This window comes from Sorex araneus, chromosome 3, assembly GCF_027595985.1.
Source record: "Sorex araneus isolate mSorAra2 chromosome 3, mSorAra2.pri, whole genome shotgun sequence".
NCBI classification, from domain to species: Eukaryota; Metazoa; Chordata; class Mammalia; order Eulipotyphla; family Soricidae; genus Sorex; species Sorex araneus.
In genome coordinates this window covers 27,913,077-27,926,014 of record NC_073304.1, presented here as the reverse complement: position 1 = coordinate 27,926,014, position 12,938 = coordinate 27,913,077, and the positions used below count along the sequence as shown (strand labels likewise).

Genomic DNA, 12,938 nt, shown 5'->3' with positions numbered 1-12,938 from the left:
GGGTACAGAGAGTGCAGCGGGTAGGACATTTGTCTTGTGCACGGCCGACCCAGGTTCCATCTCCAGCATCCTCTATGGTACCCTGAGCACTGCCAGGAGTAATTCCTGAGTACAGAACCAGGCGTAACCCCTGAGCATTGCCAGATGTGACCCAAATAGAAAAAAAAAAGTCAATAGATTGGAAAATACTTTCTTGATTCTCCATTAGAAAAAACAACAACATAGAGTTAGTATGGAAATTAAAGGGTCTGGAGCTTGTCCTGCCTATGACTGACCTTGGTTATATACCTGGGCACCACCAGGAGAGTGACCCCTGGGCCTACAGAGCCCTTTGGTACCACTGGATACGGACTAACTGCTCGTCCCTCAAAGGAAGGAAAGACAACAAACAAAAAACCATGAACTCTTAATTGTTAGAACTTTATTCTTCTGACCTTTGAGTTATTTGCTAAGGCTATTATCTCTAACTTCAAGAGATTAGGGATGACTTGCCAATTCATATCATTGCGTAAGTTCTTTGGTTACCCAAGTGCAGATCTACAGAAGCCTAAAAAAATTCAATGAATACAACCCAGAAAGTCTAACCACTCCACTGAGAAGGTTACAAAATAAGCCGAAAGCGGACTACTGATTCCAGCTAGATTACTGCTGGGGAGCGGGAGGGGAAGCTGGCAGAGGCCTCAGATGTTTTTGTCCCTGATACATTTTCCACTTCACTGGAATCCAAGTCTCCTGCAAAGGTTGGGGAGGTGGCTCCAAGGGCTGGAGCCCCCAGGTTCAAGTCCCAGACCATCCAGTCCCCAAGCACTGCCAGAAACCACCTCCAGGAAGGGATCCTAAACACCCAGCAGGAGCTGCCTCCCCAGCGTGCTGTTATGTTATGTGGCCCAAAAAAACAAAAACGCAAATAACATCTCATCTTCATCTATTAGATCGGTTTTCCAATCTCAGCACTATTGGCTTTTGTACCGTATCATTTATTGTAGGGGGGTTGGGGCTCCCCTATGCATTACTAAGATATTTATCGGCACCTCATCTTCTACCCACTTAGCATAAGCTCATTCTCCCTGCCCCCTTACCTAACCTATGGTGACATCCAAAGATGTATCCAAACATTGCCAAGTGCCCCTGGAGCAGAGCAACACTCCTGGCTAAGAACCACCGTGTTAGAAGTTAGGAAATGAGGGGGCTGGAGCAATAGCACAGCGGGTAGGGTGTTTGCCTTGCAGCGGCCGACCCGGGTTCAAATCCCAGCATCCTATATGGTCTCCTGAGCACCGCCAGGAGTAATTCCTGAGTGCAAAGCCAGGAGCAACCCCTGTGCATCACCGGGTATGATCCAAAAGGAAAAAAAATGAAGTTAGGAAATAAGATTCAGCTCAATCTCTTAACTGTATGAATTAAGTTCTTAGAGACTTCATTTTATCCATGAGTCAATACAATCTGGGATATTAAGCAGGTGTCATTTGCACAAACCAAATGCTGAGAAGTCAGCAGTGAATTCTGTCATCTCCCACACTTCCAGGGAAGACACAGTGCGCCGGCATTCCTGTTTAACAACTCTTTCAACTCATGAATGTCTCTCCAACCCTCCATGTCAGTAATACAATGCTAAGTCACCTCTCACCTCATCTCCCGTAAGAGCTTCCCTAGTGGTTTCCTCTGCTTTCCCCCTGGTCTATTCTCTGACTCTGCAAAACCAGGGCGATCTCATCTTCACACACTGAAGTCAGGGGTTAATATTTTAAAATTCTAGAGACATACAGCATAAAGCAACCTGGTACTCTCTGCTCCTCCTGAAGCCCACCCTTATTTTTAGAGCACACTAAATCAGCACCCGCTTATCTCTGCTTCTCCCCCTGATTCTTCCTCCACCAGCTCACTTTTTCTTTCTATTTCTCAAATATGCCATTCCCACTTTCTCCATTCCCCCTCCCTCCATTCCCCTCTGACTGGAAGTCTATTTCCCCAAGCAGTTTCGGTGATCAGGTCTCTGCTTAAATGTCATACACACTGGCCCAAGGAGTTAGTTTTAGGAGCTAAAGCACAGGCTTTGCATGCAAGCGGTCCAGGTTTGATCTCTAACACTGTTCAGGGATCATTCTGGCACAATTTGGGGAATGATATATGGTGCCAGGGATCAATCCCAGGTGCAATTCAGGTTGGCGAGGTGCAAGGCAAATGCCCTACCCATTGCACTATCTCTCTGATATCTGTGTTTTGCCACTTACTGTTATTTGATTTTAGCCAGTTAACCTCATCTCTCTTGAGCTATAAATTATTTGTATATTCCTCCTCAAATTCACATGTTGAAGTCTAACCTCCAAGGTAACGAGTCCTTTGGAAAGTGACTGAATCATGAAAGAAGAGAACTTAGTCCTATACTAAATTCCTCCCCTATGAGGGGTTCCTTTCCTTTCTCTTTTATTTTCCAACTTTCTAAAAAAAAAAAAAAAGTATATATACGCATATGTATGTGTGTGTGTGTATATATATAAACATATATATTTCCATATATATATGGACTGGAACAATAGCACAGCGAGTAGGGTGTTTGCCTTGCCCATAGCCAACCCGGGTTCGATTCCTTCGTCCCTCTCGGAGAGCCTGGCAAGCAACCGAGAGTATCCCACCCACAAGGCAGAGCCTGGCAAGCTACCCGTGGCGCATTCGATATGCCAAAAACAGTAACAACAAGTCTCACAATGGAGACGTTACTGGTGCCTGCTTGAACAAATCAATGAACAACAGGACGACAGTGCTACAGTGTGTATGTATGTGTATATATATACATACATACATACATATATATACACATATATATTTATACACACACACACACACACACACACATATATATATATATATATATATATATATATATTAGAGAAGAGCCCTTAAAAGGGGGATGATAAGAAACTCATAAAAGAAACTCCAGAAGCTTGAGGGATAATACAGCAGGTAGGGCACGTGCCTTGCAAGTGGACCCAAGTTCAATCCCCAGCATCCCATAAGGTTGCCTGAGGACCACCAGGAAAATTCCTGAGTACAGAGCCAGGAGTAGTCCTGGAGCACCACCGTGTGTGGCCCCAAAACAAAGTGAGACCCAAGTACCCTTCTGCCAGATGAGGACCGGAAGAGGGCAGCTCTCTTGAAACTGGCTCTTAGCAGACACCCATCAGTGCCATACCTCCTAGCTCGAGGACCATGAGAAGTAATTCTGTGTTGCTTATGAGTCACCAAACTCAGATGTAGACTTAATGCTTGTTTGCTTTATTAGGCCACACCTGGCAGGTACTCAGGGTTGGAAGACTAAGAAAATGAGTGGGGGAGGGGAAAACTTGTCATTGTATGTCCTTTTACATATTTTTCTTTTGGGTGGGGGCCATATCCAGCTCTGATCAGGGCTCACTCTAGGCATGCTTAGGAAACCCTATACAGTGCCAGGGTCAAACAGGGTCAGTCACTGCGCAAGGCAAGCTCCTAACCTGCTACACTATCTCTTTGACCCTCAGGGGTTTTATTTGTTTGTCTGGGGGCCACACCCAGCAGTGCTAAGGGCTTACTCTTGGCTCTGTGCTCCTGACTTACTTTTTGGCAGTACCATACGGGATGCTGGGAATCTAAGGTTGGCTGCTCGCAAGGCAAGAGCCTTACCTGTTACATACTATCATTTCAGCACCCAATATCCATTTTTTTTAAGCAGAAGTTGAGGGGCTCTGGGTTAGCTCAGTGGCAGAGCAGCTGCTTTGAAAGAATGAGGTTCGAAGGGCCGAGTATTACGTCCTCTGGGCACAGCCCAGCCATCCCTGCGTTGGGGATCCACACCACCATCAGCCTGGCACAGCACAGCACAGCCAAATGTGAGCAAGCACAAGTAAAGTGTGCAATCCCCAGCAAGCACCACGACTAACTTCGCCAATGGGGTGACCCTGGACCAGAACCAAAACCCAAAGCAAGGGAGCACCACAACCAAGTGTGTGATCCTTGGTCACTGCAGAAGCAACAAAAGGAAGAAAAAGGGAGAAAGAAATACATAAAGTGAAACTGAATTGTTTCATCAATTAATCAACAAGCATTTACGCACTGACAATGTGCAGTCCATGAAACACTGGTTCTGCTACCCAGGCAGTTACAATCCAGCCAAATTCATAATTTGGATTTGTTTCAGACAATCATTCTTCTCATTGCTCTAAACATCAGATATTTTTCCTCAATGCCACTCTGAATAATTTAGCACCTAAAAACAATTCTATGCCCAAGACAGAGAGACTGTGAAGGGCTAGGGCATAAGCCAGGTATGAAGAGGCTCTGGGTTTGATTCCGGGTACCCCATGGTCCCCAGACACTGATGACACCCTGCACTTCTAGGTACAAGCAGCACTGAGTCCAGTATCACCTGGAGGGGCTCCCAGGAAATTTGCATCTGCTTAGGAGACCTCCACCATGCACAACCCCTCCCCTGCTCAAGGAAAAATAAATGAATTCAGAGCTAGAGTGATAAGACAACAGCTAAGGCACTTGCCGTACATACAGCCCATCCAATTTTGATCCTGGACACCTATATGGTCCCCTGAGCATTGCCAGGAATAATTCCTGAGCGCAGAGTCAGAGGAACCCCTAAGTATCGCTAGGTGTGGCCTAAAAAAAAAAAAAAGAAAGAAAAAAACCAAGAACAATAACAAATAAATAACAGCCCTGAGCACCACCAAGAGTAACCCCAAATTTAAAAAATAAAAAATTAGGAGGCTGGAGCAATAGCACAACGGGTAGGGCGTTTGCCTTGCACACAGCACACCTGAGTTCAATTCCCAGCATCCCCTATAGTCCCCCAAACACCTCCAGGAGTAATTTCCTAAGAGCATGAGCCAGGAGTAACCCCTGTACATTGCCAGGTGTGACCCCAAAAAGCAAAAAAAAAAAATTAAATAAAATAAAAAATTAAAACTGTTACATATGCAGCCAAAGAGACAGCTTTTTGAGTACATATTTTGCATACACCACCTGGACCCCAAGCAGCTCCAGAGTGAAACTAGCACAGAACCAGGAGTAGCCCCCAGAACCACCAGGTGTGACCTAAGAAAAACAAAAACGGAACTGTTACACTGGCCAAGAAGTACATGGGCCCAGGTCAATCCCTTGCGCCACCACCTCCTGCCCGCCCCCACCCCGAGAAAAATAACAACCATCATGCTGAGGAGTAATCAGTGTTTGTGAAAACGATAAAATAACAGGTGCTGGATCAATAGTGAAAAGGGTAAGGTGCTTGTCTTGAGTAACCGCCCGAGAATCACTTAAGCACTTAAAAAGAAAAAAAAAAAAGGATATGGGTTAAAGAGAGAGTTACAGTGGGCTGGCATTTGCCTTGCACACAGTCAACCTGGGTTTAATCTCTGGTATCCTGAGCATCACCAGAAGTAATGCCTGAGCACAGAACCAGGAGTAACCCCTAAGCATTGCTGGATGTGGCCAAAAAAAAAAGGAAAAAGATCAAATAATAGGAACCTTTACCAACAACCCAATTACTATTACATACTGCAAGATAATAAATTTACAGGAAATGGAGCATAATACAGAAGGCAAGGTGTTTGCCTTATCGGCAGCCAACCTGAGTTCAAGACGTGGCACCCCCATAAATCCCCTGGTCACTGCCTATGGCCCCCAAATTAAAACAAGACACATATATTTATGGACAAATATCATCTTGGTAGTTAAATTGGACTGTTTTTGTTTGGGGGCCATACCCAGCAGTGCTCAGGGCTAACACCAGGAATCATTCCTGGTGGGCTCAAGGGACCATATGGGATGCCAGGATGGAACCCAGGTTGACCACATGCAAGACAAGCACCCTACCTACTGTACTATCACTCTGGCCCCTTGGTACCTGAATTTGTCTTCATTACCCTTATATTTTACTAATTCAACCAAAGAACAGATATCACTGCTATAACATATATGTATATGTATTTACATACACACACACACACAATGTATCCTCCTTGATTCCAAAGCATTCCTTTTAGAACCAACACGGTATCCATGAGGGTTACTAATTCATTACAAATCTCCCTTGCACCTTACAACGCTAATAATCCTGAGCATAACTTTCCAAAGACTGGCACTAGAGCAAACTGGTGGAAAAAGTCAGTCAGAATCATCCAAATCCAAGTGGTCTATTTCTAAAGTATTTAGTACAGTCTGTCACCAGTTAGAGCATAACCCGTAAGGAAGGCACTGCTCCAAACAAGGGAGAGAGGATGAGGATCTGGGTCACTTGTCCACCTTCACTTCCTCCCAGCTAATAGTCTGTGGCAACCAAGTGTTAGCTAACAATGGACGCACAGAGGACGCATTCTGCGGTTCACTTCCACAGCTCTTCCAGGACAGTGGGCAACTGGGAGTTCTTCAAAGAGTAACTGAAGATGGGTATTTCTCCAATCTAGGGACTTGAGGAGTCGCAGCTGCTGGAAGTGCTGAGATAATGTACCCCAAATACTCCGAGCTACTAACAAAAACAGGCTGGAAGTGGACACTATGCACTGGACCCTGTGATAAGTCATTTTCATCACTAACTTCTTTCACTCAGCTGCTGCTGTGAAAGAAAAGTGCAGAAGTCCAGAGCTTAAATAACTCGCCAAAGAAGGGTAAAACCAGGATGTGAATTCAAGCAGTCTTCACTCAAAAGCAAGAAAGTCCAAACGTTCTATCACATACCCCTTCCCCAGTTGCCCCTCTCATACCCCACTATCTCCCCAATGTGTTCCTATCACACGCTATCCTCTCCCCAGCTCGGACTCAAGTCAAATATTCTCGAGTCCTTAATCCCAGATGCTCTCACTGGTCTGGACTGATCAGAAGCCTGTGCATCAAAGAAGAAGCCATCTGGAGAGAATACTGTCCTTATCAAAAGCCACTTTATTAGAGCCCTGCCTCTGTAAGCAGAGATAGCAGGTTTGTGTGTGACTTGGGGTCTAGCACTCACATGGGACCTACCGTCAGCACGCGTGGACATCGATACAGACACGGACATACACACACACATACACACACACACACACACACACACACACAGAGTCCCTCATCACACAAATTCATACCCAACTGACCAAACTGCTCCAAGAAAACTGCTCTAAACTTCTTCCTAATAATAATCCTAACATAACACATCTAGCATCCAGAGTACAGTCAACAGGCCTTAGAAATACCATGTCACCTCATCCTCAGAACAACCGAACTGTTGTTGAGATCTGTACCCACATTCCAGATGAGAAAGCTGAGGTTCAGAGCCGTAAAAGAATTCAGGCCAATGTCACTAGGAAGACGGGTAAGCAATACTCTGAACTCCATACAAGTGAAGTTTGGGGGTGGGGGTAGGATTGCCTTGTTTTCTAATGATTCAAAGTCAGCTCCTGGTTGCCTTTCCTTTCAGAGCTACCTCCCTCCGATCCCACAATACCCCCAGGATTACCTGAATCTCTTCATTTTCATCTACGAGGAGGAAACTCACAACCTTCTCAGTCATCTTCCTCCTCTTGGTCTCCTCATCCATCTCCTCTTCGTCCAGTAGCTCCTGGGCCTTACTGACGTGGTAGGCAGTAATGGGGTGTCTCCTCTTATTACCCCCAGAGTGAGTCCTCTTCTGGCACTCCAGGCACAGGTTGATTTTACAGGTCTGGCACCTCACCGCCGCCCTCTGCCTGACACTTGGCGAGTGCCCATTGGGGCCCTTGCAGGGGTCACAGTATGGGACGTGGCCAGGTTTGAGCCGGATCCGCTCGTGGTTCCTCAGTCGCTCCTGCCGATGGAGTTCCTCCTCGCAGGGGAGACACTGCAGGCTGCAGCACTCGTCACACTCGAAGATGGCCTGGTTCGTCCCGCTGCAGGCATAGCTCTCCTGGCACATCAGCCCCGGATTGAGGCCCTTCTCTGCTGGGGAAGTGTGGGCACTCATGCTCAGACTGGCGAGGGACTCACCCACCATAAAACAGTCGCTGTGCGTTCCCCCAGCGTGACGACAGAGGCCTTGAGTCTGAAGTCGGCACAGAACTTCCACAGGGTGCTGAACACTTTCAAAGGAAAGGAAAGAGTCTAGGGGAGTCCGATTTAGAAATCACACAGTCACACACGTTAGGATTGTTACTCTTCTGCCTCCAAGAGACTTGGATTCGCAGTAAGGTGGATTTGGCTTGAGGGGTTCATCCTCCATAAAGTGCAGGCAATCACGCAGGCAAAAAGTGTCTCAAGGGTAGGGTTTCTTATGGCTATCAGAGAGGTCTGCTGGGTTCACCGAACTGGGCTCCTCTGTGGGATGCGAGCCACAGGCTTTGGTAAGGAAGAGCGATCAGGAACGTGGCGATAGCAACTTAAGACTGCAGGCGACACCTAGAAGAAGGAAGGAAAAGGGTTTTACTCATCAAAAAACAGAAGCGCACTTTTCACCAAAACTTTGAGTTGAGATATGAGACCAGCACTCCTGAGACAAAATTCACTCTTGCTTGCAAAACTTCCACTGGCACCGTCTAGCACTAGAAACTTCTCAAAATTCACAGCGAAGGCTCCTCCTTCTGGAAACTAACACCACCTCTAGATTCAGAGCATTTAAAGATATTTTGTTGCTTTACTTCCCAGACAAATGTTTTGCATAGTTCGTATGAAATATAGACTCAAAATCATTAAGCAAATAGTTCTTGGGGTGACAATCCCTGTACCCTACCCCAACAGGGAGTAGAAAAAAGTCCTGCAGAAAAATAATAACTAATAATAACTAATAGCAACAATTCAAAAAATTAAGTCCACCAAGGTCCTGGGAAGATCCAGCTACTCTTGTAACTGGACTGTTTCAACTCTAGACAGATACCTATTAACTAAAACTGGAAACAACTCACCACTTCGTGTTTAAAAACAATTACTGCACTCTTGTCCCTTCTCTAACTGCAAAACAAGGGAGCAACAGGAGACAGAATTCTCCCATCATGGCTCATCACAAAGTCAGGCCCGTGGGGAGATAAATTCTTTTCCTCACTGTCACATTAAAAAAAAAAAAAAAGCTTCAAAATAACTTCTGAAAGAGAAAAAGAAAAACAGAGCTAAATGAAGCTTGGAAAAGGGCCCTTACCACTTCTTCCACCATTCTCTCCCCAACTCCCCATAGTCCTGACCCCCATTCTAAGATCTAACAAAATGCAGACTTCCAAGATATTCACTCCTCCCCTACGAGTAATCAATCTTATTTTTAGATATAAACAAGGAAGGCGAGGAGAGTGACTAAGGAGACCTTATGCCCTAACTTCAGACGTGCCCAACCAGCCCCCAAGACGGAAATATCAAAAAATCTGTCGCGTTTTGGGAGGGGAGGAAAAAAAAAAAAGATGATCAACCTTGCAAAAAAAAAAAAAAAACCCTCACCGCCCGCCAGACCAAGCAAGCAAGACTGCCCACTGGGGGAGGGGGGCCCCCACCCTGCCGCCTCTCTCCAGCCAGGGATCCCTCACCCTTCTTCCTCCCGGGCAACACCACCACAACCCGAGGGGGACAGGAGCCAGCCTCGGAACAAAGAAGGTCCCCCAAATCCCCCCTACGATGGCAGAGGCCGGAGCCGAATCCATTGTTTATCCCACCCCACCCCCACCGCAGCCGCACCCGGCCCCCCCTTCCTCCCCGGAGCAGAAGGAGCTCCGGAGTGTGGCCCGCGGCGCAGGGCCGTGCCCTTCCCTGCCCGCCCGCGGCCGCCCGGGGACCCCACCGAGCAGCGGCTCGGCCGAGCCCGGCGGCGTCGGGGGACCGCGGGGCGCTGCTAGGAGGCAGAGGCTGCTGCTCGGGGCACCGGCGCTTCCATCCTCAGCTCCATCCCCGCCCCCCGCCTCCTGCGTTACCTCCCCGGCTTCCTCCTTTCCTGTTGTCAGTTGGGATCAGCTGATCAGAGTGAACTTCTCCCAGCTCCCACTAACAGGAAGGCGTGAGCGGTGCAGCCCCGGGGAGGGAGGGGCGGGAGAGGCGGGGCCCGACGCCGGCCGGGGCCGGGCGCGCGGGGCTTCCTGGGAAATGTAGTCCTGCATTGCCCCCACGCCGCCTCCACGCCTCTGGGCGCCGAGGAGCTGAGCGAATACAACTCCCAGTCGTAGAGGCGCGGCCTCGGCGAGGAGGCGGCGGGGACCGGCCAGAGAGCACTTCGGGACTTGGAGTTTTCCCTTTGACTTGGGGTTTCGGCAGGTTTCAACGCGTCGTTGAAGGTAGTGGCCTGGGAAGGAATGGCGCTAAGTTAGGGAACTGATGTAATGTGTAGTATCCACGAAGCAAATAATTAGATTTCAAGTCACCTTGATTGTACACCACTTCCTCGAAAACTGTAAAAAGGCCGTCTCCACGTCCCCAGTTTCACCTTGCATAAACTAAGAACAGAAAGAACAGATACGAGGATATATTCATATTTATCTTGTTTCCCAAGACTTTCTCCAATCCAACTGTTGATACTTATTATGCTTCTGACCTATTAATATTTATTATTTTCCTGACCTTTCTTTACATAGCTTCAAAACTTTTGAATTTTAAGTCACCTTTAACGTGAGACAACACATTTTCAGATAAGCCTTCAGGCTGTGACACAATCTTGCTTTTTGTCAATGGTCTCATTTAATGCTTTCTCCTTCCCTTGGTTGTTTCTTGGAACAACACTGAAGTCTGATGTAATAAAAAGAGCACTGCTCTGAGAGGCCAGTGACTGGTTTCTTTTTTTTTTTTTTTTTTTGAAGGTTCTTGAGTAAGTCACTCCACCTCTTCATGAAATGAAAGAACTGTACTGTGTAATTCTGAAGTCCCTGGCAACTCTAAGGTTATAGCTCTATCTTGATAATTGTTAACCCAGCAGGAAAATGAAACTTATGTAACTTGCCAAGGTTACACAGCAAATTATTGACAAAGCTGGGAGGAAAATACATCTTCTGATTTTAAATGTGATTCTTTTTTACTTTATGATTCAAGGAATATGCTCAGACAAACAGTAAAGCCAGAGGTAATAGTAAATGAATCATGTATAAGGGTTATATTGATGAGGTCTTCAAGACATGGAAGGAAGAGAAAGGGAGGGGAGGGAGAAGAAAGATGAATTTTAGAAGCACATTTAAGATCACATGTGTTCGGGGCCGGAGCAATAGCACAGCGGGTAGGGCGTTTGCCTTGCATGCGGCCAACACGGGTTCAATCCCCGGCATCCCATATGGTCCCCCAAGCACTACCAGGAGCAATTCCTGAGTGCAAAGCCAGGAGTAACCCCTGAGCATTGCTGGGTGTGACCCAAAAGCAAAAAAAAAAAAAAGGTATCAGAAAATATATATTGGGGCTGGAGTGATAGCACAGCGGGTAGGGCGTTTGCCTTGCACGCGGCTGACCCGGGTTCGAATCCCAGCATCCCATATGGTCCCCCGAGCACCGCCAGGAGTAATTCCTGAGTGCATGATCCAGGAGTGACCCCTGTGCATCGCCGGGTGTGACCCAAAAAGCAAATAAATAAATAAATAAATAAATAAATAAATAATAAAAAAAAAAAGATCACATGTGTTCAGTTAGGTTCTTGAGGTGGCAGTATGTCATAAATATTTCTTTCAAAGTTTTTGTTCCAGGGCCAGAGCGTTAGTACACTGGGTAGGGCATTTGCCTTATATGCAGCTGACCCGGTCCGATGCCTGGCATCCCATATGGTTCCCTGAGCACCCCAGGAGTAATTCCTGAGTACAGAACCAGGAGTAATCCTTGAGCATTGCTGGGTATGACCTAAAAAAAAAAGAAAAAAAAAAGGTTTTGTTCCTGAATTGGAGCAATAGTAGGGGAGTTAGGATACTTGCCATACATGTGATCCACCCATCCCATTCCTGGCATCCCATATGGTCCTCTGAGCACTTCCAGGAGTAATACTTAAGTGTAGATCTAAAAGTAACCCCTGAGTATCAATGGGTGTGGCAAAAAGGAAAAAATATTTGTTTCTAAGACTATAACTATCATTTTTTCAATTAGTTTACACTACAAATTATAAGGAAGATATTATGGGACTGGAAAGATAGTATAGTGGGTAGGATGTTTGACTTGCATGTGGCCAACTGGGGTTAGATCCCCAAACCATATAGCCCCTCAAGCCCGCCAAAGTGATTCTTGAGTGCAGAGCCAGGAGTAACCCCTGAACATCGCTGGGTGTGACCAAATAAGATAAAATAAAATATGAGGATATTAATATTATTTTTGGCTTTTTGGGTCACACCCGGCGATGCACAGGGATTATTCCTCGCTCTGCACTCAGGAATTACCCCTGGCAGTGCACAGGAGACCATATGGGATGCTGGAAATCGAACCCGGGTCGGCCACGTGCAAGGCAAACGCCCTACCCGCTGTGCTATCGCTCCAGCCCAATATTACTATATTCTTAAAAATAACATTTAGTGCTTCTTTCAGTTTGTGTTTATTTGTTTGCTTTTAGAGGGGATCGGGGAGGACAAGGAGTAGACCTTACCTGGCTGATTTCAGGGCTTACTCTGATGCTCAGGAATCACTCCTGAAAGTGTCTGGAGAACCATGTGTGGGAACTTGTGTAGTATCAGGGATTAAACCTGGGTCAGTGTATGCAAAGAAAGAGACAAACCCACTGTGCTATCTCTTGAACCCCCCAGATTTTGTTTTTATCCCACATGACTGTACGGGAGGCTACTCCCAGTTCTGTGCTAGGAAGTCATCCTACTGATGCTCAGGGGAACTAACCGTTCCCCAGAATGAACCTTGGTCTTTCACATGCAGAGCACACAGTCAGCCCTTTGCAAGCTTTGGGACACATCCTGCAGTGTTCAGGGACTATTTCGGGCTATGAGCTCAGGAGTGACCCCTGGCAGTGCTTAGAAAAGCATATGTGGTCCCAGGATGCAAATCAGAGTTGTGTCCACGGCAGCCGCATGTAAAAC

The 12,938-nt window shown here is 46.7% G+C and overlaps 1 protein-coding gene across 3 annotated transcripts in view; it reads right to left on the bottom strand.

Annotated features, from left to right (window-relative positions):
• ZFYVE1 (zinc finger FYVE-type containing 1) overlaps positions 1–9,989 on the bottom strand; it is a 66,186-nt gene extending 56,197 nt beyond the window's left edge. The window contains exons 1-2 of one of the 3 annotated variants that reach the window (XM_055132045.1): positions 9,873–9,989; positions 7,469–8,382 (exon numbers count right to left, since the gene is read on the bottom strand). In XM_055132045.1, coding sequence (XP_054988020.1) covers positions 7,469–7,981 — 513 coding nt within the window. In that variant the 5' untranslated portion in view covers positions 7,982–8,382; positions 9,873–9,989. Of the gene's footprint in view, positions 1–7,468; positions 8,383–9,491; positions 9,611–9,742 lie in introns of those variants that run through there. The other 2 variants (XM_004612300.3, XM_055132046.1) reach the window with 2 other exon arrangements.
• Between the last annotated feature and the right edge of the window lie 2,949 nt (positions 9,990–12,938).